This window comes from Doryrhamphus excisus, linkage group LG5 (genome assembly GCF_037039965.1).
Source record: "Doryrhamphus excisus strain RoL-2023G ecotype Guam linkage group LG5, RoL_Dexc_Guam_v1.1, whole genome shotgun sequence".
NCBI lineage: Eukaryota > Metazoa > Chordata > Actinopteri > Syngnathiformes > Syngnathidae > Doryrhamphus > Doryrhamphus excisus.
The window spans coordinates 22549744-22576847 of record NC_136361.1 but is presented as its reverse complement, the minus strand read 5'-3'; the positions used below and the strand labels follow the sequence as shown (position 1 = coordinate 22576847).

Genomic DNA, 27104 nt, shown 5'->3' with positions numbered 1-27104 from the left:
ACTATATATGTACGTATCTCCGACTCGCAAACACGTCTCTTGTCCCTTCAGAACGACACTTCCTCATTATTAGAGAGATGCAGTCACGGACACTCCAAACACAACATCGCCTATATGAAGTGTGGTCTAAATAAACAGAAATACAAAGAAAAAATATTCATATTACCCACTTTGTAACTTTTTATTGCGGAAGTACAATTTGTTGCATTTAAGCGGCACGGCGGTCGAGTGGTTAGCGTGCAGACCTCACAGCTAGGAGGACCAGGGTTCGATTCCACCCTCGGCCATCTCTGTGTGGAGTTTGCATGTTCTCCCCGTGCATGCGTGGGTTTTCTCCGGGTACTCCGGTTTCCTCCCACATTCCAAAAACATGCTAGGTTAATTGGCCACTCCAAATTGTCCATAGGTATGAATGTGAGTGTGAATGGTTGTTTGTCTATATGTGCCCTCTGGCTGGCGACCAGTCCAGGGTGTACCCCGCCTCTCGCCCGAAGACAGCTGGGATAGGCTCCAGCACCTCCGCGACCCTCGTGAGGAAAAAGCGGTAGAAAATGAATGAATTTGTTGCATTTAAGTCTGCTCGGAAATCCCAGGTAATACACGAAAAAGATGTAACTTCAGCTTAAATGACGTGGTGTCCTTGAACGCAACCCCTCATTCCTCATAATACCACAGTTTTTAGTTAATTTTGAGCTCTTTATACACACAAATAACACTAAACAATTGTTTTGATAAAATATGGTAAAAATGTGCATATTTCATACATGGTGCAGGTGGCAGGTACTTCAATATACCATTAGTATGACGAGAGCTACCTCGAGGTCAACCATCAGTCCTATATCGGGTGAAGTAGCGTGGATTGTACCGTGAGGGACAGAAATGAACACCCGATGTGAGCTGCAATCGGATCATCACAGTCGCAGCGAATATCAATCACATCGGCTCCCTCCGAATGTTCTTCTGTGTCCTCGGGCACAACAAGCAACCACTTGTGAAGCCCAGTCGGCTTCCCGAAGTCTTTTCATGTCTGCAGGAGAACTACTTCATCATCTGGACAATACAATTAGACCACTTTAGCCATGACTGCTGTGATCACCGGTGACAGGCACAATCAATCCGGATCAGAGTGGTTCTGACAGTATAAATCAATCGGAGCGGGAGCCATATAGACGACACTAATGGATCCCGACGTGACCGGTTGGGATGGGGGTAAACAATCTAGCAGGGAGTTAATCAGGCTGTTGAATAAGGGTGTTTAACATTCCGAATCAACCAGTTGGAACACGGCGGGCAGCCATGCAAAACGCTGATTATTTAGTGGGGGGGTGTGCGCGGACTGTCGACTGTATGGGTTTTGTAAAAGGTAAAGGTAAAAAAATCAATAATATTCTAGAACCTTAGTTGTGCTTGGCTGATAACACCCAAGTGTTGGGTGTTTGCGTTCAAGGAGCTCTTAATACCACAGTCCATATTTCCACTCTATTAACTCTTCCTATTCACTGCTCTTTACAAGGTTGACACCACTCCGACTCATTTCCATAAATACATGTATGAAGGTTATATGGAGCTCGGGGAAGATAAAGGAGGAGGACAAAGTATATATCCACAGAAATAAAGAATGCAATTGACACCATCAGATATGCATATACAATACACTGAAACCCTGTATTGATGATAGTGGACAGTCGCTTCTTTGTTGGTACTCGCTTGCTTCTTCTTCATTGCTGTTCACGTTTATTTCATCCGGACAACAAAACTAGGAATCAAAATAAAAATCTTAACAGTCTCGAGATCGCGGATACAGGCGGCTGAAATGAGTTTCCTCCGTAGGGTAGCTGGACTCACCCTAAGAGATAGGGTGAGGAGCTCAGCCATCCGGGAGTAGTCAGTTGAGGTGGCTCGGGCATCTAGTCCGGATGCCTCCCGGACGCCTCCCCGGTGAGGTGTTCCGGGCATGCCCAGCCGGGAAAAAGCCCCGGGGCAGACCTAGGACACGCTGGAGGGATTATGTCTCACAGCTGGCCTGGGAACGCCTTGGTGTCCTCCCAGTAGAGCTGGAGGAGGTGGCTGGGGACCGGGAAGTCTGGGCTTCCCTACTAAGACTGCTGCCCCCGTGACCCGGACCCGGATAAGCAGAGGAAAATGAATGGAACAGTCTCGGGATAATTGGATGTTAGTCCCGGTTCCTATCAATGCTCAAGACTCAAAGCCCGAGTGATAAGTGAATTTCAGCAAAGTGGGAATCTACCTGTTTATGACCTTCTAAATACCTTTTGGAGCCCCAAAACATGAAATAGCACACCTATAGTAGACATTAAAGACTAAGTACTGGGAGTCATATTATCACCAAGTACTGTAGTCTGGCACATATCAATCTCATGTATTTGAATGTGTCTTCTGAATGCCTTATATTTGTATTTTTGTTCATGTAGCCATTTTTATGCTTGAAAATGCCTAATTTAGCCCAGAAATCTGTACCATTTGCTAATGGACTAATATTACACTGTAGTCAACCACAAAACTGCATACTTTCTTCATGAATATATTTTCAAGTGTGGCTTAATGACCATGGACCAATTAAAAACCAGTATCTTTGGTTTGTTTGGCAACATAACGAGATGTTTTTAATATGTTTTAATATTAATACTCCCAGACTGTATATATTTGAAAAAACAGAAACAAAGCGGTCGGAGGAAGTGATCTGTAGGGCAGCATAACGCCATTTTTTTCCAGAATGGATTGGATGAAAGACAAGTTAATTAGTGAGACTGTTTTCTTACCATAATGAGCTGAAACACTGCTGGAAGGACTTTGCTGTGATTGATCAGCCTGAAAAGGAGAAGAAATGAGAATGAATACAAACTGGATTGGAGTGTTTCTACACATTCATATACATTTCTATGAATACACGGAACTTTAGTTGTGTTTTTTTGTCAGCTTTTACTAAGCTGAACCATGTCGTTTAATAAGCTATGAACCTTTTCTCAGCTAAAATGATGAGACCCCACCGGTTTGGGGACAAAAGACACAAACAGGGAAAAGGAGAGTAGGATGCTAATAAATGAGCAACAAAATGACACAAAACACAAAAGACAGAAAGAGATGGATGTTTTCATTACAAACGGCAGCGTGCACTGACTGATTTACTTCCTCATTTACAACCAATTACTGTGTTTGGGACGCCTGCACCTTTAGACACAAATACATGCACACACTTATTTGTATGGATGTCTGTGTTTGTGTGTGCGTTTATTTAATGCATTGGATGGGAATGAAGGTAAGCGATGTAATAAAGGTGCGAATGTTGAAGGTAAGACGGTTTACCAACCAAAACCCTCCACGCTATAAATCATGATTAAAAACATCATTCTTATCATGTTTGACGGGCTTTGGACCACGACTAGAATATTTAATTCCAACAAGCTTGTTTCAGCAGTGTTGACCAGTTCTGTAATACCAGTTCAGTAATAACAAAGGTTAGGGTTAGGGTTAGGTTTAGGGGGTTGGGGTTAGGACATTTGAGGAACTGAACTTAGACAACTACTACGTAATCTTATGTATCTTGATGATTTGGATTTGGATTTACATGAGTTTTAGTTATCGATACATAATTAACCTAAATATGTTTTACTCGTGACCTCGGCCATCTCTGTGTGGAGTTTGCATGTTCTCCCCGTGCGTGCGTGGGTTTTCTCCGGGTACTCCGGTTTCCTCCCACATTCCAAAAACATGCTAGGTTAATTGGCGACTCCAAATTGTCACAAAAGGTATGAATGTGAGTGTGAATGGTTGTTTGTCTATATGTGCACTGTGATTGGCTGGCCACCAGTCCAGGGTGTACCCCGCCTCTCGCCTGAAGACAGCTGAGATAGGCTCCAGCATTCCCCACGACCCTCGTGAGGAAAAGTGGTAGAAAATGAATGAATGAATGTTTTACTCGCGGCTGCACGGCAGACGAGTGGTTAGCATGCAGACTTCACAGCTGGGAGACCCGTGTTCAATCCCACCTTCGGCCATCTCTGTGTGGAGTTTGCATGTTCTCCCTGTCCATGTGTGGGTTTTCTTTCTAGCTTAATTGGCAACTCCAAATTGTCACAAAAGGTATGAATGTGAGTGTGAATGGTTGTTTGTCTATATGTGCCCTGTGATTGGCTGCCGACCAATCCAGGGTGTACCCCGTCTCTCGCCTGAAGACAGCTGGGATAGGCTCCAGCATTCCCCATGACCCTCGTGAGAATAAGCGGTAAAAAATGAATGAATGTTTTACTTGCATGCAGTACTTTGGCCCAATGAGTCAGTATTGTTGTTATGTTATGTTATGTTATTATGTTGGGTGAATGATGGCTTTTTCTTGCGTTTAAACTTGTTCCCTCATGGGTTCCAAAATAGTCGTGCCATTGGCGAGCACACAGCATCATCACAATGCTGTTAACGGCCTACAGGGGAAATAATTGAATGGAATCTGGGACTGCTGTGATATATGAACCACCATTATAATCTGAAAACTATTGCAATCCAATCTATGTTAATTGTTGTGCCTAAAGTTGGCACTGGTCGTAGACCCGCACCGTGAAAGTATCAACGTGTTTTTAAGTGAATAATATTTGAAAATCCCCCAAATACTAAGCCTATAATACCCACGGTTGGCATGCAGGGCATACATATGCTTTTTTCAGTGAGGCAACATTCACCTACACATGGCAGATAAGGGCATTCAGTACACACGGACACACACACACAGCACAAGGTTGCTTGGCTAAAGGTCATAGTAAATGTAATTGTTTGAAGGTGTGTCTGGGCTGTGATAATGCAGAGGGAGACAGCAGGCAGCCTTCCCAACGTTAATGTCCCCAATTTACCATCTAATTACCACTCGGCTGACTTCATAGCCACACTTATCTAACCAAGGTCCAGGCAATTTAATTTCTGATTGTATAACCAGAGCGATGGAGGGAGAGTTGCGGAGAGAGGGCACATGGAAGGAGAGATGTGTGGACCGGCGTTAATAAATTAGAGATGGCGAGAGAAAGAGAACAAGGAAGATGAGGGAAAAAAATGTGAAATATTGTTAATAATTTCCGACAAAAACCAGCGAAAGGAAAACAGATGTAGAGGGAAGAGTGCTGACACCAATTTGAGAAGTTCACGTCACTCTACTTGTGTCACGGAACGAGGGGATGAGGAGAGTCTCAGGAAGAGGAAGACGGAGACGAAAGCGAGTAAAATTACTGATAAGAAAGTGTTTGGCATATCGAGCATTAAGGCCAAACTCCAGCAGGGTGGGAAAGAAGGATGGATGGAGATGAGAGTGAGCTATTCATGATAAGAGGTGGAACTTGATAAAATATGTGTAAAAAAGTAGCGAAGGAATCAAACTATAAGGTTAACAATCATGGATGCTATAAACTGAGATAACAATGTGTATGAGCTCGTTGTAAGCCACAAATACCGAGAACGTTTTTTTGATAAGACCCATCATGGCCACTTTGGAAAATAACTGCAAATCCACCAAGTACAGCGCAGCGCATTTCAGAAGTGGCCCAGAAGTGACTCTACATTCTGCTAAAAATACAAGCCTGGTCTATTTTTGACAAAGGTGCCAAAAAGCTGCACACAACAAACTGAGGCAGGCGGCGTGGCAGGCACAGAAAAAGCAGAGCATCCGTCTGTAAAGCCATCTATATCTTCTCTCTTCTTCACAGTCTGTGCATGTGTTCATGCAAACTTTGTCAACATTTTCTCCTCTACGCAGCCGTTACCTTTGTCTACGTCTATATATTTCTTCTGCTTCCCCCTTCTCTTCCTCACTCTCTGGTACAGCTGAGCAGAGACAGGAAGGAATCAAGACTCGGTGACAGCTGTGGTCAGGACACATGTCTTAAATACAGATGCTCCGCAGCGGGCTGGAGTGAGCACACACACACACACACACACACACACACACACACACTATGTGTCTTGATTTTCCACCCACACAAGTGAGGGACTATGCAAACTGCTAGGCAAGATTCTGTGCTAACCATAACACCGCCATTTTGTCCCTTTCATAATCAGTAAAAACTAGAGGTGCTCCGATCGATTGCTCACCAATCAGTATCTACGTACTGATATTAGTGAAAAAGCATGGTATTGATATCGGCCAGTATTTGCTTTATAAGGCCGATCGGATGAAAATGTTATCAAAATGAGTAGCTCTTAGCCATTTTTATTTTGTAAAAGTAGCTCTCACAAGAAAAAAAAAACTATTAGGGTTCATTAATATAGGGGCTGCACGGTGGACAAGTGTTTAGCGTGCAGACCTCACAGCTATGAGACCCGAGTTCAATCCCACCCTGTATGGAGTTTGCATGTTCTCCCCGTGTGTTAACATTTTGTGGTGTAACTGTGTTAGTTAGCAAAGAACTACAACATCAACTGTTGATGACATCATGGACAGACAACAGAGGTTCCTGTTCCAATGCATTAGCATTAGCATAACATTTTGTGAGCAGAATACATTAAGAACACATTTAATAATGACGGGAAGAGGCAACGTGTGAATTATCTATATTAACTACTTAATTAACTCGACAGCGGTCGAGTGGTTAGCGCGCAGACCTCACAGCTAGGAGAGCCGGGTTCAATTCCACTGTGTGGAGTTTGCATGTTCTCCCCGTGCATGCGTGGGTTTTCTCCGGGTACTCCGGTTTCGTCCCACATTCCAAAAACATGCTAGGTTAATTAGCGACTCCAAATTGTCCATAGGTATGAATGTGAGTGTGAATGGTTGTTTGTCTATATGTGCCCTGTGATTGGCTGGCCACCAGTCCAGGGTGTACCCCACCTATCGACCCTCATGAGGATAAACGGTAGAAAATTAATGAATAAGATAAATAATACATATAACCAATTACACTTCATGTATACGGTTGGTATCGGCCGATTTCACTCATGGATGATCGGTATCGGCAGCATAAATTTGAGTAGAAACTATTATTATTGTCACACGGCCATTCTTATATATGGCAGAACCTCAAAAGATGAACACAATGCGTTCTGTGGAACAATTGGGACAGGATCCCAGACACCCCCAACCTCCCTAAACAATATAGAGGATAATATAATGGATGAATGGAATGTATAGAACAACAAGAAAGTCTAGCCAGAAAACTCAACTCAGCAATTCTATTCCAGTCAAACACAAGCAAACACAACCGTTGTGTTTGAATGATAAAATCCCCCCCACGATAATTAATACAAATAAACATTGAGGCAGCATACTGTGATAATTTAGGGCAAATCATTGGACTATTTGACTTTCCTGGTGATTCTATTTCTAAAGCGTTTATGCTCCAATGACCATTAAAAGTGCAGTTATGGCTCTGGACTCAATTTAATTAGCTAGAAGCCTGGGCATGTTCCCTCGCAGAAAGTGCCTGGAGGCTTCGCTGTTTATTATTGTTGCATGGCTGCCAAGTGGTGCCGCTTGCCTGGGAGCCCTTTGCCTTGACAAAGCAACAATATTTACAGATGTCAGGTTGTGCATTTGCTCGGTAAGCTCTTAAAATAAACAGATTATTACAGCGTTGCTGGTACCTGATAAGATAGGCAAAGGTTACGATGCCGATGATAGATGTTCCCTTTTGTGCTCGCATCATACCTGCACATCTGTGTGCTGTACTCAGTCATGGAAACCAGCAGTTTGAGGGCGTAGAGCGAGATGGGCTCTGCTGCTTGTAGAAGAGATTCGTACCTGGACATGAGAGCAAATGTTGCGGTGAATGATGATGATATTCTGGGCTAGAAAATATGGCTGCTCTGCTAGGAATAATGCATTATGGGAGGAAGTTTTAAACTCGTTTTACTTGTCTTGCATATTTCTTAGCTACCTTTTTAGTGTTAAGTTGCTGTGTGATGATTTTAGTTTTATATCTCTCGTACACCAACAATTACGGTAATTCAGGTCATCTGTTCTTCTCCATCAGCAGGTACAGAAAAGAAAATGACGAAAGTAAGGCACACATTGTCAAAATAGCCAATTTTGAGACTAACCTTGGAAGCAGCGTTTCGGTGAAAAGAGATACAATTTGATTAGCAAGGCTATCTTCATCTTTCTTCTCTGCTGTCATCTGGTCTTTGCTTTTTGTCTCCGTTTCTGTGTTCTTCGCATTCACGCCACTATCATCGTCGTGGACCAGAAGGATCAGACTGAGCTCTGACTGAATCCTCAAAGCAAAAGCAGAGCATTCTGCTAAAAGCCCCCCAAAAAAGAGAACCAAACAGTGAAACAAATATCAAACAATGCATGTGGTCAGGAAGTACTCAATATAAAAAGTTGTAGTATACTGCATATGTCATTTTATACATTTTATATATATTGTGTTTGGCTATATACAAGTCTGTTTCCAAGGTGACAACAACATGAAATGTTTTAATGCAATGAATGATACTTACAAAATACCACCCTCAACGGCGTTTTCTTTGGTTAATTTGAGGCAGTAATGCAAAACTCCTCAGGACATCAAACAGTTAATTAAGACCACTGAATATTAAACCACATTTTGCATGATCCACCATGCATATATTTGCACATCATAGCACCAAATAGGAAATGGAGAATTAATTGCAAATTAGGGAAATGTGACTAACACACGATAACACTGGAAAACCATAAGGCGAGGTAGAAAATACAACATTTATGGTTATTTGTGTGGTATCAGTGTTTCCCTTACCAGCATATGAATGTATGTGCGTGTTTGGCAACTTAGTTGAAACAATTGCGATTTGGTATTTTGTGAGGTTTGCCCCCCAAAAAGCTATGACATGTTCTGGAAAAAAGTCCTTCAGAGAATATAAAAATCTCTTACCGTTTCTGCTGAAAACCAGTGTTGTCAGAGGACGCAGGATAGAATAAACAACCTTTCAGAGAAAACCAAAACACATCATACAGTTGGCGCCCTTGACCGTGACATTCAAACTCTTAAACTATGCTAATTCAGCAACAAGGCTCCATGTGAGAGGAGGCTAGACTCTGCTAACAAAGCAAATATCAACAACAGCATACAGAGAATGCAGACCGAAGCCGAGGTTTAACATTTGCAAATGGAAATGGAATAGCTGGAACCTCAGATCAGATCTTACACACGCCAAACAAAACACGATGCTACAATACTGGGAGAAAGGTGTATGTATGTTAAATGATACGTTCCATTGTCTTGCATATTTCTTAGCTACCTTATTAGTGTTAAGTTGCTGTGTGATGATTTTAGCCTTGTATCTCTTACACATCAACAATTACGGTAATTCGGGTCATCTGTTCTTCTCCATCATCAGGTACAAAACGTAAAATTATTATTATTTATTCTAAATTATTTAAATTATTTGTACAAATAACTGTTTACGCTGTACATTGTTCATATTTGATGTAATCTATTTATTCTCCACATTATTATTTATTATTTATTATTTATTATTTATTATTTATTATTTATTATTTATTATTTATTATTTATTATTTATTATTTATTATTTATTATTTATTATTTATTATTTATTATTTATTATTTATTATTTATTATTTATTATTTATTATTTATTATTTATTATTTATTATTTATTATTTATTATTTATTAGAAATAATTTATTAGAAATAATTTATTAGAAATAATTTATTAGAAATAATTTATTAGAAATAATTTATTATTATACGGGAGCCAGGCAAAGACATTTCGTTGGCAATTTCACTGCTGTGTTATTGTGCAATGACAATAAAGGAAGTCTATCTATCTATCTATAAAAGTCTGCGAGTTGTCTGGTGCTAATTAAAATGTCTTCCTGCATGTGCTATCGACTATCACCATCTTTCCTTCTCTTCTAATTTCTCTCCCTCCATCCTGTCTGCTTCCTGCTGTTCTCCACTCCATTCGTCAATAGTCATTAAACACAATCCGATTGTCCCGTCACGTGTGCTTACACACACAAACGCACAGAAAAACACACACAATTCTGATGAACCGCTGTCCCTTCGATAGTTGATTAGTGTCCTGCCTAAATTGCATCTTTGTCCTCTGAGCACAGACAGACAGGTTTATCGAACTAGAAGACACTCCAAGTAAAACCCAGAGATCTCATCCTCCAATGAGAGGAGACGTACGCACAAAATCATGTTCTGTTGTCATAATCATGTGTTGTGTTTACATTGAATGTTCTCACAGAATAGACATTCATACAGATGACACATAATTATAATAACTATAAAAGCAATCTTCACTCGCTAAATGTACAGCAAAAAAGGTCAGTCAGGATAATTCATAATGCCGCCTACAGTACTAACTCCTTATTTCTAAAATCAAAAATACTTAAATTTGCTGATATAGTTAATCTTCAAACAGCTAAAATAATGCATAAGGCTAAAAATAACCAATTAGCTAAAAATGTCATCCAATACTTCTCTACAAGAGAGGAGAAATATGATCTCAGGGAAGAAGTACATTTGAAACACTTCTATGCTAGGACTACGTTATGCTAGCCATAGCATTTCAGTATGTGGAATCAAACTATGGAATGGATTGAGTAAGGAAATCAAACAATGCACAACGATGATACACATAATGTCCTTGTATAGTCATATCACCTCGTACTTTGGTACGTGACAAATTAAATTAAATTAAATTAAATTAAATTAAATTAAATTAAATTAAATTAAATTAAAACTAAAAAAAACTTAAACTATATTAGGAAAGCAGGAAGTGAACAAATGTAACAGTTACTGATTGTAAAAGTACCAGATGGAGGGGTAGGATTTAATAAGCTTTGCTTCTACCTACTCCTTTTGGACATGTGGAACTGGGAACTGATTATGCACCCAGGTGTGGTAAATACTCACAGTGCTTCCATATGGACTAATGAGAGCATTGTGCTGACTCAGCACCTCCACAATGGACAATGTCGTCCTAATCCACTCGTCACACATCGTCGCACCTAACAGGAAATGAAATGTCATTGGTGACGAGCCATTGAATAGTTTTATGTTGACGTGCTACTAAGTGAAGCTTCACAAATAGATGCAGAAGCTTGGTTTTGTTTCACGGAAGGCCGTGTGCTCTAATCGCTCCCTCCAGGATTATGTGGGCTGTAAGTGTTTTTTGCGGTCGAAAATGTCTGATTTCACAGCAATGTATTGGGTGGTTTTATGAATTTGTTATCAATGTTTTAAGTGTTATTTGCTTTATTTGCATATTAAACTCAAGTGCAGAACGCATTTTCCAACACTGACAGCAATTGACCAGCTCTCTGAGGATTTAGTTGGCCTTTTTGAGATGCCTGATTTTGCCTGATATGTGTCTTTTTGCGTATTTTTTATTATCAGCGTATTTACCTACACAACTGGACCAATCCGTATGTTGCATATGCTGCGTGTGGTACCCCTATTTTCATTGATAACATCGGGGGATCATTGATCGCAATCTACAGTGGTGATTTTTGTTGGTAAATGAGAGAAAATGACCGATTATCGTCACATGTTCAAATTTGTGTCTATACCAGGGGTGGGCAAACTATGGCCCGGGGGCCACATCCGGCCCGCCAAGTGTTTGAATACGGCCCGCCCAATCTTTCCAAAGTATTTCATTTAAACTCAACATACAACCTGGCATCATGGCCTGAGCCAACCTTTTGATGGTTTTATCAATTTCGTTTTTTGACATGGTCTGTTGTTTACAAAGTGCTCCTGAAAAAAGGGACACAAGCACATAATAATCATAATAATTAGTATTATTATTAGATTATTATTAGATTATTATAATTATTATTAGAACTATTATGATTATTAGAACTATTATGATTATTATAATTATTATATTAATGCTAATTATTATATTAATGCTAATTATTATATTAATTATATCTAATATTGTTATATTTGCATATTTTACATAATAATAATATAATAATTATTATTTTAATGTTATTGTAATTATTATAATATTTTATTATTTTTAAAATATTTAAATATAAATATAAAATAATAAATAATAATAGCAGATTGCATAACAATTTTACAGATACAATAATACCAGGTGGACTGTTACGTGTAAAATATATAGTCTGCCCCCCCCCCCCCCCGTAAATTTTGTCATATCAATGCGGCCCGCGAGTCAAAAAGTTTGCCCACCCCTGGTCTATACAGATAAGGAAGTAAGGATGTGGGTAGGCGGTCAGACAGTTGACGAGCACGCCTGAGTGCTGCTTAGTGACTAATTTGATTGCCCATAATGACAATGATTGATCGAAATGTGCAGGACAGTTTTGGACAAACACATCTTTCCTGGATATTGGCTGAATTTGCATAAACTGGTGCGATCGCAATATGGCTAAATCCCGGTTGGTCTGTCTGCTGGGCAGTCTGGACGTTACATTTGTCTTGGTGCCCCCCACCATAGTCTAGGCCAAATTGCTTTCACAGTATTGTCACTTAATAAACCCTTGAAATGTGGAGAAAATCAAACAAGGTGATTGTTGTTTAACAATAATAATTCCCAACCAATAAAATGTGATTGTATAACTAATATAACCAGTAACTTACCCAAAGTGCTGACCAGATTGGTTTGGTTTGACTCCACATGGGCGATACTGTCCTGGAGCAAAGAGACAAAAAGACATTTTTAGACATACCGGTGTGTGTCTTCAGTTCCCACTTTTGTAGGTTCACTCCTTATTGCATGTGTGTAGTACACAGACAGTATATTTTGCTTATTAAAAGGTTTATACTACCAGCAACGATCCCATCTGAGTCAGAAACTCCTCTGTTACAATTTGAGATCGAAAGGTCTGAAAGAAAACATGATGTAGTTGATGAGATGCGACCGAGGGGTCACTCGTTCACCATCATCATCGACCAAAATGTTACCAGACTTTGACTGATGCATCGCCCAGTGTGAAAAGAACTTCAGACACAGTAAATATACTGTTTACATATGTAGTAAATACACTGTTTACACAAATAGTAAATACATTTTAATGCCAAAAATGTGAAATCCTGAGTAAAGCAACAAGGGCAAACAGTGATGATGGCGGGGACATAAAATACCAAAAAGAGGGCGAATGCTCCCTTGTTACCTGTGATGAAAGAAGTGCCAGCAGTATAGACGTCGAAGGCAAAGTGCGTTTAAGCTGTTTACTCTGAGATAAGGAAGGGTGCCTCCTTCCAATGATGCCTCTCAAAGCACACAAAATGTCCTCTAGGGAAGGAGACAAGTCAAACGGATTAAGATTTGCTTGTTTTTTTTTTTAGGACCATAGAAGTGTATTGGATTTGAATATTTTAGCAGAGAGTAAAAAAAAAAAACGGATCAGGATACATGAAATTATTAGGGGTGTCACAATACGCTCAGGTCACAAGACGAGACAATATAAGTTATCAGGTTGACGAGAAGGACAAGATGATATTTTAATATTATTTTTAAGATTTTTATTTGACTGAATCAGTAGGGGCATAAAAATATGTGTGTCAAACTATTCCATATACGGGTCACGGTTCGGTACGTTAGGGTTAGGGGTACTTAAGTATGCCCACCAACTATCTGGGACTCACAGGATTTGGGGGGAGGGGGTAAATCACCGCTCATGCACTACACTGCTGATGGGGATGTCATACAAAAAAAACATCCCCTTAATCTCGAGATATTGTAACACCCTTAGGAATTCTTCTAATTATTATATAGCAAATGTAACTGGTGTGCCGTTACCCAAAAGAAGCGGTGCAGTACTCCTCAGATGATATGCCAATAAGTCCAGACACTGCGCCAGGTATCCCGATTGACTGAGGTGATTTTTAAGCGGTGTGGCTTTGCGTAAATCTCTCTCCAGATACGTCACAAGTCTGTCAAGTACACGCACGCACAGACTTTGAGGAACCTAAACTGTAACAATCCTTTCATCAATTCCAACTAAATATTAGCTAAAATGTGCTGCATATGGAGGGAAACATAAATAATGTAAATTTAGCATGCACAGGATCCATAAAAAGCAGGATAGGGAAGACCGGCCGTGACAGAAACAGACAGCCCTATGCTGAAGAATATCTTATTAATATCAGACTGGGTGCAATGACAACAATCAATAATATTCTATTCACAAATTCAGAGCAGAGCTGCAAGGTTTTTACTAGAAAATGATGCACAACACATACAAACACACACACATGTGTTGACACAAGTAAAGTGGTTTTGATATGCCGTATTCATTTCTAAAGACGGATTTGAGTGGCAGTGGTGCAATGAGAGAAATATTTCCCGCCATGACTTATATTGAATCGAGTCAAATGATGGGACAGTAAAAATCATCAAACTTTGTATTCTAAATAATTTAAATTAACAGAAGATTTGGCTGCACGGTGGTTGAGTGGTTAGCACGCAGACCTCACAGCTAGGAGACACGAGTTCAATTCCACCCTCTGCCATCTTTGTGTGGAGTTTGCATGTTCTCCCCGTGCATGCGTGGGTTTTTCTCCGGGTACTCCGGTTTCCTCCCACATTCCAAAAACATGCTAGGTTACTGTATTTTCTGGACTATATAAGTCGCACAAGACCAAAAATGCATAATTAGGTAGAAAAAAACATACATAAGTCACACTGTAGTATTGCATTGCAAGTTGCATTTTTTGCGGGTAATTTATTTTACAAACTATTTGACCACAACAGACATTACAACACAGTGGTTATTCAGCTACACCAAAAATAAACATGAACAGAAAAGGTATATATATACATATAATATATATATATTATATAATATATATATATTATAAGTCGCTCTAGCGTATAAGTCACAGGAACAGCCAACCTATTTTATTTTTATCTCCAAATTGTCCATAGGTATAATTGTGAGTGTGAATGGTTGTTTGTCTATATGTGCCCTGTGATTGGCTGGCCTCTAGTCCAGGGTATATCCCGCCTCTCGCCCGAAGACAGCTGGGATAGGCTCCAGCATAGAAAATGGATGGATGGATGGAACTGAAAAGGGTTTTAGCAAGTAACTAATGTAAACACAATAAAACATTTTTATTAGGGCTGTCAAATGACTACATTTTTAAGATTAATCAGATTAATCACAGTTTGCAAAATGATTAAACACAATTAATTATGTCTGAAATATGCCCAGGATTATGTATGTATTAACAGCACCAAATGATCTGAAAAGTAAAATCAAGTTATGTTTTTTTGTACCCCGCCTCTCGAACCAAAGACAGCTGGGATAGGCTCCAGCAACCCTCGTGAGGATAAACGGTAGAAAATGAATGAATGAATGAATAAGTACATATTTTTACATAATACATTTTTACAATCATTAAAAATGTACCTGAAAGCAACATGACTAATGAGATGCTCATCATGTCTTTCCTTTTTTTTCCCCGAGTGTCCAATAAGTTAGTTTCCGTTTGTCCGGCTGCCGGCTTCCATGTCAGCTGGTCTGACTGAAGCGTGTTTTTTTTTCCACTTTTCCATCTAAAATAAAGAACCAAACTAGCTACCTCTCTGGCAGTCATTGTGGGAGTGCTCACACCAAACTGACCCACACAAATGGCTCATGTGTGTGTGTGTGTGTGTGTGTGTGTGTGTGTGTGTGTGTGCGTGACTGCAAGTGTTGAAAGCCATCACAGTCCACTCCCAGAGGCAATCTTGACACTTCCTCAGTGAGGCTTGTGCAAGTTTATCTAACGCAGACGAAAAACACGCAAACGCACACCCAATTTTTCATGCCACGGTGGAGCTAATTAAACACAACGTGCCCGGGTGAAGGCAGGACTGACGAAAAGATGATTGTGTGTGTGTGTGTGTGTGTGTGTGTGTGTTGGTGTGTGTGTGTGTGCAGCTTAAGTCTCACTGGGTGCTCTGAGGGAGAGAGACAGGCAGGTCAACTCTGACAGCTCTAAGACGGAGAAGAGGAGAGGAAGAGGCGTGAGGAAATCAAGATAAAGTGTGTGCACGCGTGCACGTGTGTGAGAGAGACAGGTCCAGAAAAATAAGGTGGTGATAAACAAAATCCTTGGGGTTATGTATATAAAATACAGCAAGTAGAACATTCCAGAACACGGCATTACGTAATTATTATTCTGATTTACTGCAGGGAACAATAAATGATGATTTTTAAGGCAAAATATATTAAAAAGAGCGCAACATGATAATACAAAAATAACACTAATTGGGACGAGCTGACTGAAGTCAACACAAGCGGTTGTTGACAAAGCGTTGCTTGTGACTTTTTGCCAAAGACATAAGTAGAATAGGCAACGCCATTTTTAAACCTAAAGCAGTTTGTTGAAATGATTTTCCTCAATTTGTACATATTTATGTTTGGATTTCTTCTGTTTTCATATCATATGTAGTAACTGTAAGTACTGTAAGGTTCTGAGATGATTGATGGGATGAAGGTATAAACGTCTAAATAAACATGAACATTTCAGCATGGCTGCAAATTTATACTGACAGTGTATACCGTATTTTCTGGACTATAAGTCGCTCTGGAGTATAAGTCGCACAAGGCTAAAAATGCATAATTAGGTAGAAAAAAACATACATAAGTCGCTCCGGAGTATAAGTCGCACAAAGTAAAAAAAAATGCATCATTAAGTAGAAAAAAACATACATAAGTCGCTCCGGAGTATAAGTCGCACAAGGCCAAAAATACATAATTAAGTAGAAAAAAACATACATAAGTCGCTCCGGAGTATAAGTCGCACAAGGCCAAAAATGCATAATTAAGTAGAAAAAAACATACATAAGTCGCTCCGGAGTATAAGTCGCACAAGGCTAAAAATGCATAATTAAGTAGAAAAAAAAATACATAAGTCGCTCCGGAGTATAAGTCGCACAAGGCCAAAAATGCATAATTAGGTAGAAAAAAACATACATAAGTCACTCCGGAGTATAAGTCGCACAAAGTAAAAAATGCATAATTAAGTAGAAAAAAACATACATAAGTCACTCCGGAGTATAAGTCGCACAAAGTAAAAAAATGCATAATTAAGTAGAAAAAAACATACATGAGTCGCTCCGGAGTATAAGTCGCACAAGGACAAAAATGCATAATTAAGTAGAAAAAAAACATACATAAGTCGCTCCGGAGTATAAGTCGCACAAAGTAAAAAATGCATAATTAGGTAGAAAAAAACATACATAAGTCGCTCCGGAGTATAAGTCGCACAAGGCCAAAAATGCATAATTAGGTAGAAAAAAACATACATAAGTCACTCCGGAGTATAAGTCGCACAAAGTAAAAAATGCATAATTAAGTAGAAAAAAACATACATAAGTCACTCCGGAGTATAAGTCGCACAAAGTAAAAAAATGCATAATTAAGTAGAAAAAAACATACATGAGTCGCTCCGGAGTATAAGTCGCACAAGGACAAAAATGTATAATTAAGTAGAAAAAAAACATACATAAGTCGCTCCGGAGTATAAGTCGCACAAAGTAAAAAATGCATAATTAGGTAGAAAAAAACATACATAAGTCGCTCCGGAGTATAAGTCGCACAAGGCCAAAAATGCATAATTAAGTAGAAAAAAACATACATAAGTCGCTCCGGAGTATAAGTCGCACAAGGCCAAAAATGCATAATTAGGTAGAAAAAAACATACATAAGTCGCTCCGGAGTATAAGTCGCACAAAGTAAAAAATGCATAATTAAGTAGAAAAAAACATACATAAGTCGCGCCGGAGTATAAGTCGCACAAGTCTAAAAATGCATAATTAAGTAGAAAAAAACATACATAAGTTGCTCCGGAGTATAAGTCGCACAAGGCCAAAAATGCATAATTAGGTAGAAAAAAACATACATAAGTCACTCCGGAGTATAAGTCGCACAAGGCCAAAAATGCATAATTAGGTAGAAAAAAACATACATAAGTCACTCCGGAGTATAAGTCGCACAAAGTAAAAAATGCATAATTAAGTAGAAAAAAACATACATAAGTCACTCCGGAGTATAAGTCGCACAAAGTAAAAAATGCATAATTAAGTAGAAAAAAACATACATAAGTCACTCCGGAGTATAAGTCGCACAAAGTAAAAAAATGCATAATTAAGTAGAAAAAAACATACATAAGTCGCTCCGGAGTATAAGTCGCACAAAGTAAAAAAATGCATAATTAAGTAGAAAAAAACATACATAAGTCACTCCGGAGTATAAGTCGCACAAAGTAAAAAATGCATAATTAAGTAGAAAAAAACATACATGAGTCGCTCCGGAGTATAAATCGCACAAGGCCAAAAATGCACAATTAATTGATGATTTGAAGGCAAAATATAGTAAAAAGAGCGCAACATAAGTAGAATAGGCAACGCCATTTTTAAACCTAAAGCAGTTTGTTGAAATAATTTTCCTCAATTTGTACATATTTATGTTTGGATTTCTTCTGTCTTCATATGGTATTGTAGTAACTGTAAGTACTGTAAGGTTCTGAGATGATTGATGGGATGAAGGTAGCTAGTTAGCTTAGCCCAACAGTTGTACATTGTTTTTTTTCTGTGCTGCTTGTCCTTGTTAAGGCATGCTGGAGCCTATCCCAGCTGACATCGGATGAGTGGCGTAGTGCACCATCGACTGGTCGCCAATCCATCAAAGGTCACGTATAGACAACCATTCACACTCACATTCACGCTTATGGACAATATATATATATATATATATATATATGTAATTTGTGTTCTTGGATGCTGATGACGAGTACAAAACTAGCAAGAGAGGAACATGTACTTGACTTTGTCCTCAGTTACCTCAGCCATCTTACATCTTACGTACAAATGAAAAAGAGACAGGCTCGGGATCTATATGTCAGTAATGTAGGGCATTTTGTTCCGACTGAAAGACCAACAGATCTAAATCACCAGGGGAAATGGCCGCGTATGCGGTACGTGAATACATATGCATCTGATGGTATGGGCGTTGCGCATTCGCCGCTCCAATGCAACTCAGCAAGGGGTGAAACGCGGGACAAGCAGCTAATGAACCATTTGAAGTACAAGTAAAGTTACAACATACAGCAGCAAAACCGAATGTCCAGGGTGCATACGTTTATATTATCATTCCCACAGCTGCTGTGCTAGTTAGCACAAAGGTTACACAAAGTACAAGTGCCTTGCCAGCAACCCTAGGCTGCATTTTTATGAAGAAAATCCTTGCTTTTAAAAGTACATTGCTTAAAATAACACAAACATGTTGTGCTGGACAACTGCAGCAATTGTACCAGAATGATACCCCCTAATAACAGTAACACATAATCCAATTCTAATAAACGTTTATATAATTGTCCACATTAAGATAGTTTGTGATACTTCTTTCCCTGACACATGGACTTCATGAGACCCGAAAAAGCGTCCAGCCTAAGGTGTACATCCGTAGTTGTCAGTCAGGTGTCGGATATTTGATGGAAAACATCAGATCTCAGGAATACTTCTGTCAAGTGGTGAATTATCCCATCGACTGCTCTGCGAAACGTCCTCAGACAAAACGGCTTCAAACAAAATGGCCTCAGATGAAACAGACGGGAAAAAAAAACATAACTTGATTTCACTTTTCAGGTCATTTGGCGCTGTTAATACATACAAATATATATAATCCTGGCCATATTTCAGACATAATTAATCATGATTAATCATTTTGTAAACTGTGAATAATCTGATTAATCTTAAAATGTATTCATTTGACATTAGTTAGTTGCTAACACCATTTTGAGTTCTATCCATCCATCGATTTTCTATGCTGGAGCCTACCCCAGCTGTCTTCGGGCGAGAGGCGGGGTACACCCTGGACTGGTGGCCAGCCAATCACAGGGCACATATAGACAAACAACCATTCACACTCACATTCATAGCTATGGACAATTTGGAGACACCAATTGACCTAGCATGTTTTTGGAATGGGGCAGAAAACCAGAGTACCCGGAGAATCGAACCATCAGTTGCATAATCTATTAATAAAATTATCAAAGCATCAGATCAACTCAAAATCAGATTCAAGGCCAAAAATGATGATCCAGCCGTCCCTACTTAAAATGAAAGCAAACTAAGATGACCAACTCCTGCAGGCGTAATGATGAAACCTTAACGAGGTTTGTGGCGCCCCCTATGGTTGTGTTCAAAAAGCATCCCAAGACATAATATCTAATCATCGATCATCTGTTCCTTCTGCGGGTTGTTTCGTTTGTCGCCATGTTGTCTGAGGCTGTTTTGTCTGGGGAAGTTTCGTTTTCTGAGACCAGTACATTATCTGATCATCCATGACGGATGTTTCCCGAAGCCTCTGCCTTCCGTCCGATAGAGTTCTTTCTCTTGACACCTGACAACTTCAAAACAGATGATACGCGAGGCAACGATTCCATAATCATCATTGTCCCTGAGACCCGATGCTTGTTCATTTAAGACTTGTTTAACAAGTAAACAAATACTTATTTTATTGCTGAAGATTGCACCAGCGAAAAACAGACCATTTCCCTTTGTTAGATGCATCCACCAGGAGTCGGCTAGGCTAGTTGGCTGCTAGTTTAATTATTCTGAGCTTTTTTATGCCCTTGTTAGACCCCTGGAGGCTGCATTCAGGGTCAGTATGGATTTTTCTGTCCAAAATAATACACACTAAACAAGGCTGAAACCTAAGTAATCATTATAAATTTATACATTGTATGTCAGAATTATTTACCTATGCTGACAGCAGAACAGCAGCGCGTGTGTGTTGTCCTTGATCAGTATCAAGAGCAGTAGAAACGCTTTGGCTCTGGTAATTGTGGAAGGACTCTCAAGGCAGCGCAGCACCGTTAACACACAGTCCTGGAAAACAAACACAAATGGACACACATAAGTGCAGCTTTGCCCACAATGTTTAATTCAAATGTTTATGTAAATAATGTATACTATATTTTTAAAAAATCAAGTCCAAAAAAACTTTCTCTTCATTGGATGGCGTTATATTCTACATTTCTGTACACAAACCAAAGCATCCAACATAAGGTTTAATTAAACAAGAAGATTTCAGCATGGCTGCAATTTATACTGACAATAAATACCGTATTTTCTGGACTATAAGTCGCTCTGGAGTATAAGTAGCACAAGGCCAAAAATGCATAATTAGGTAAAAAAAAAAAGAACATACATAAGTCGCTCCGGAGTGTAACTCCCACAAGGCCAAAAATGCATAATTAAGTAGAAAAAAACATACATAATTCGCTCCGGAGTATAAGTCGCACAAGGCCAAAAATGCATAATTAGGTCGAAAAAAACATACATAAGTTGCTCCGGAGTATAAGTCGCACAAGGCCAGAAATGCACAATTAGGTTGAAAAAAACATACATAAGTTGCTCCGAAGTATAAGTCGCACAAGGCCAAAAATGCATAATTAGGTCGAAAAAAACATACATAAGTCTCTCCGGAGTATAAGTCGCACAAGGCCAAAAATGCATAATTAAGTAGAAAAAAAACATATATAAGTCGCTCCGAAGTATAAGTCGCACGAGGCCAAAAATGCATAATTAAGTAGAAAAAAAACATATAAGTCGCTCCGAAGTATAAGTCGCACAAGGCCAAAAATGCATGATTAAGTAGAAAAAAACATACATAAGTTGCTCCGGAGTATAAGTCGCACAAGGCCAAAAATGCATAATTCGGTAAAAAAAAAACATACATAAGTCGATCCGGAGTATAAGTCGCACAAGGCCAAAAAGGCATAATAAGGTCAAAAAAAACATACATAAGTTGCTCTGGAGTATAAGTCGCACACGGCCAAAAATGCATAATTAAGTAGAAAAAAACATACATAAGTTGCTCCGGAGTATAAGTCGCACAAGGCCAAAAATGCATAATTCGGTAAAAAAAAAACATACATAAGTCGATCCGGAGTATAAGTCGCACAAGGCCAAAAAGGCATAATAAGGTCAAAAAAAACATACATAAGTTGCTCCAGAGTATAAGTCGCACAAGGCCAAAAATGCATAATTAATTAGAAAAAAACATACATAAGTCGCTCCGGAGTATAAGTCGCACAAGGGCAGAAATGCATAATTAGGTAGAAAAAACATATATAAGTTGCTCTGGAGTATAAGTTGCATAATTAGGTCAAAAAAAACATACATAAGGTGCTCCGGAGTATAAGTCGCACAAGGCCAAAAATGTATAATTAAGTAGAAAAAAACATACAAAAATCCAGTGTTTATGTAACAGTTTTTTCATTTATAAGTCGCTCTGGAGTATAAGTCGCAGGAACAGCCAACCTATGAAAAAAAGTGCAACTTATATTCCGGAAAATACGGTATGAGTTTTAGCATTTTCCTCAACATTTTTATATATAAACATATTACAAGTATGAACTTTCAGCCCATAACTTGAATTCAAACTAAAACTTGCATGGCAACGGCTCCCGAAGACGTCCAGTCACTGAAGCTGAAGCCATAACTGCTTGGAAGGAATTTTGCTGGCCACCACTATTATGACTATCGCCAACACCATGCAAAACCGTGTGTGCGAGTGTGAGCGCACGCAAGCATGCAATTGCTTTTGTGCTGCAACACCCTGAGTTAATTAATTACAAAGCCCAGTAGTGTGTGCATAGCTGATAAGTCCCTCCCCACTACCCATAATGCCTTGCTGAGGTGGAACACTGCAGCACATCCACTCAGCCAATTAGCCCAGATACTGACACACACTGTATATTAGTGTTGATGTGCGCATACAACATACACACACAATCTTGCCTTCATGCGCACACACACACACACACACACACACACACACACACGCAAACAGACTGAGTTCTGTGTAAACAAACTCTTGGACTGTCTGTCTTTGTGCCAGGGGAGAGGAAAGGGGAGAAGGAAGAGGGGTGAATGCATATCAGTGTATAATTAGAGCAGAGTTGAAGTACTAAGTTTGTATACTGGTGTTAAATTGGAAATGCTCAATGCAAATAAATTCAGTTCAGAGTCAATTACCAATGCGAGGCTCCCAGTTAAAAACCTTCAAATCAATTTCAGCTCCTCTGCCATAGCCAGATTAATGCTCGGCGTACACACTGGATGGGCTGTCTCATAAAAAAATTAATTTGTGTCTGCTGACAGACATTTAGTTTGTGCACGGTGCAGTACTGGTGCAGTTCAGCATTAGTTCATCGTATGTACAGAAGTAAGAATTCCTACCTACTTTGAATAATGTTTAGACATTATTAAACCTCAAAAGCCAACCTGTATAATATGTGATATGAATTCTTGTGTATTTTGCTTGCGTGCACGTACACTGAGCTGTGTGACGTGTTGCGTTTGGATACGTGAATTGACCAACGCGGTGGCGATGGCGGTGAGCAGGTGTTGCTGGAGCCTTGGCCCTGCTCCACCCACAGCCTCAAAGATGGATGCCGGTCCGCAGGTCTCAATCACTGCCAAAAAGATGGAAGGGACCCTGTGAGTTAGCCTACAGAGCGCCTGGGAGACAAACACATACATAATACAATGAATATATAATAGAATTATATTATTCAAGATTTCAAATGGAAAATTGACTTACAGAGATGGCGGTGATTCTGACAGCCTCTACATTGGAGTGAGTGAACAGGTACCACAGCGCCGAACCCGACTCCGTGGTCAGTAGGCAGCGTGACGGCCCGGAGACTGTTGTGCTAATGTTCTCAAGGGTTTTTGCAGCCATGTGATGGACTATGGAGTCATCCTGTAAAACAGGTAGGATGTTATTAAAGTACAGGCAAAATTAAGTATTGCTATCCCGCAGTGATAATAATTTAGTCTATTGATTAAAAACACTAACAACAACACAAATAGATTTATGGTCCGAAATGACACTGAAATGCCGCGACCTCCATCAAGGATAATGATGGTGTTCTTGAACATGTGGAAGGATCGTCTAGCATGAAATGAGCAGTAAAAACAAAGCAGTAAAGTCGTCTTATTACTGAGATTTTCTCCTATAATAAGCCAGTCCCTACCTCATGTTCCAGTGTTTTATATCGAGTAATCCCTCGCCACATCGCTGTTTCAATTTCACGCTTTCACTCCATCATGGTTTTTCTAAAATATGTGAATAAATCATGTTGTTTCGTGGTTGAATTTGGCATATTTGAGGTATTAGGGGCTAACTCAAGCATTAGGTGCAATCATCTGTAATTAAAAACATGGGCTAATTTTGCTGCCGCTACCCACGCAAACCGGAAACTCAACTCTGAACTCCGGACGTCACTTTCTGTGCACCGCTTAGTTTTTCAATAACCGTATTTCCTGTATTTCCTTCCAAAGTGTGAATTCCGGTATAATTACCCAATTGCCAATTAATTTATGTTTAAATTCCAACACTAAATTTCAACTTTTCAAAGTTGGAGGAATATAACTCGTTCGTAACCCGTGTGGAAAAAAAATAATTTTTTAAATTAATTATTAATTAATTATTTATTTTAATTATTAATTTTAATTAATTGTCCGTCTTGAGAAACCAACTCAGTACTGAAGTATTCAAAAATGACAGATAGAAAAAGAACATTCATCCTGGACTGGTGGCCAGCCAATCACAGGGCACATATAGACAAACAACCATTCACACTCACATTCATACCTATGGACAATTTGGAGTCGCTAATTAACCTAGCATGTTTTTGGAATGTGGGAGGAAACCGGAGTACCCGGAAAAAAACCCACGCATGCACGGGGAGAACATGCAAACTCCACACAGAGATGTCCGACGGTGGAATCGAACTCGGGTCTCCTAGCTGTGTGGCCTGCACGCTAACCACTCCGAGTGCATGTACCGCATGTGCAAAGTGTGTATGTCCACAGTTATTTTGTTCAGACAGCGGGGTCAAACTAATAAAACCACAGAAGCAGATACCCACATAGCAGATAACCAGGAGTCTCACAGCAGAGAAAAAAAATGGAAGTAGAGGAGCAATGATTAACTGTCAGGTTATTAATGTGTTTCACTGTGTTACATCACTTCAACACGATTCAGCCTATTCATAAAACACAGTTAATTACATTCTGTTGGAAAGGTTCATCATAACCGCTCCAGAATAATTTTACCAAGGAAATGTATCATAATATTGACACGTCTATATTACGTGTCTATATTACATTAATTGCCATGCAACTGTATGACTGTGACTGTTTGGATTAACGCCATTTCAACCCCAGTGAGGCTGTCTGTGTGTTCTAAGTCATTTTATAAGTCACTTTATTTTCCCATTTTATTATGCCCATGTCCCATGAAATGTGATGAAGTGATGTTTCAGTACACAAACGGCTGTTCTCTAACACAGAGCTAAATGTAAAAAAAAATTAAAGCATTATTTTTTGCAGAAAAACATTCATTATTTCTTTCTGTGAATTTTTTTCCCCAACCTGGTGATGACATTTTGTGACACTCACAGACGAGTTAGCCACATCGCTCGGACAACATCCCGTTTGAAGCCCCACAATGGCGAGGTACTGCTGATGAATTGTTGGCGTTGTCTCGGTCTAATGATGACAAAATGTCAACAGCATGATGAAGAGGACTGCTTGAATACCAATTGTGAATGAACCAGGACATTTAGTGCTCCGTTCGTGGATCACGTGGATCACACAATTTGCCAAATTTGCTGTTCAGCTCCTCATGAGAGAACAAGTTGTTCAAAAAGTACTGAAGCACTGATCAGTTGGACAACTGCATCCAAAATGTAGACCGTTAAATAAGTTGATCTGTAAAGGTTATAGTGGTTAGCTTCATTTGGAAATTTGACCCAATGAATGTTAGTAGAACGGCCTCAAAACGCCTCCTGAATCAAGATGCATCACGATTAAATTATGCATGGCTTTAAAAAAAAATTGTGTAATTTGCTTTGTGTTGATTAAAAATGAATGAAGCAATTCAAAGTTTTCTTACAGTAATAATAATTTTTCCAAGTAGGACATAAAAACAAAGGATACCCAACCATCCACGGTTAATGCAACTTAACGCAAGTATTACGGAGCCAGTAAGGTGAGGACCAGGTCGCCCTTTACTTGATAGGAGCCAATCATGAGCGATGGGCCGCATCAGCTTTTCCCCCAAAAAAATGCATTTATTAAAAACAAAAAAATTAAAAAAACTTTGCTTTGGTTCCAATTTTCTACAAGAAAAGCTCTGATAAAACATTCCACTGTTCTCAAATATCTTAATTTTTATTTTTCTTCACAAAATAAGATGGAAAATAAATAAACAAATCAACAATAAAGACAATCAATCAATCAGTAATAAATAAATAAATATGATAATAATAATAATAAAACGGCAAATAATAAAAACTTAAGAAACCACATATAGTTGGTGGGTAGACAAATTATTTTTTTCAGATTAAAATGAACAAAACATTATTAGAGCCCTGTAGACATGACAAAACACGACTATAGTCACATTTATACTCTTTTTATTTACAACATATTGCGCAACTGCAGGGTCTTGAGACACATGCTAACTCGCAAACTAGAGAGCTAGCGACCTAAGCGGTAGCCTTCAAGTTATTTCCTTTAAACTTAAATAGCCAAAAACTTACCACTTCCACACGGATAGGGAGGATAACTATTAACAGTTATTTAACCTTTAACATGAACATTAATCAAACGTAATAATTTTTTCTGGGTACATGATACCGTACAGCATCCATATCAAACTTGCGCGGGCCGCACTAACATTAAACTTTTATATCAAGGCGGGGGCCTCAAACTAGTGTCCTGCGGGCCACATTTGGCCCGCGGGCCGCGTGTTTGAGACCCCTGAGGTAGATCTTCCCATCCCTGGTCACCACCCAATCGGAGGCTGTGGCTAAGCGGTTGTTGGTCCAGTTTGGGGAACACTGGAAAATATTTAGCGATGAACTAGAAGGGAGACGGAATTATTCCAGTCAGATAATGGACACTTCATACTCAAAACTAGGGGTACATGACTGTAAAAAGTTTAGGAACCACTTTTATATTCTAATTGAATTCCCTGTGAGTGAAATGGCCGGATGTCCCAAGGTGTACTTGTGTCCATACAGAACATATACTTTGTGAAAACGAAACCAAAGCTTTGATCCATCCTTCTTCAGACACAACACAACTGATTCAAACAACCAATCAAT

At 39.2% G+C, this 27104-nt stretch overlaps 1 protein-coding gene across 1 annotated transcript in view; it reads right to left on the bottom strand.

Annotated features, from left to right (window-relative positions):
• Window positions 1–27104, bottom strand: part of ulk4 (unc-51 like kinase 4) — a 68393-nt gene that overhangs the window by 16294 nt on the left and 24995 nt on the right. Inside the window, exons 20-31 of the mRNA XM_078790928.1 lie at window positions 23528–23689; window positions 23260–23445; window positions 20678–20805; window positions 13726–13859; window positions 13097–13218; window positions 12752–12808; window positions 12564–12615; window positions 10866–10960; window positions 8847–8898; window positions 8032–8230; window positions 7640–7732; window positions 2781–2829 (exon numbers count right to left, since the gene is read on the bottom strand). Of these exons, the coding sequence (XP_078647054.1) occupies window positions 2781–2829; window positions 7640–7732; window positions 8032–8230; window positions 8847–8898; window positions 10866–10960; window positions 12564–12615; window positions 12752–12808; window positions 13097–13218; window positions 13726–13859; window positions 20678–20805; window positions 23260–23445; window positions 23528–23689 (1329 nt within the window). The remainder of the gene's footprint in view (window positions 1–2780; window positions 2830–7639; window positions 7733–8031; window positions 8231–8846; window positions 8899–10865; window positions 10961–12563; window positions 12616–12751; window positions 12809–13096; window positions 13219–13725; window positions 13860–20677; window positions 20806–23259; window positions 23446–23527; window positions 23690–27104) is intronic.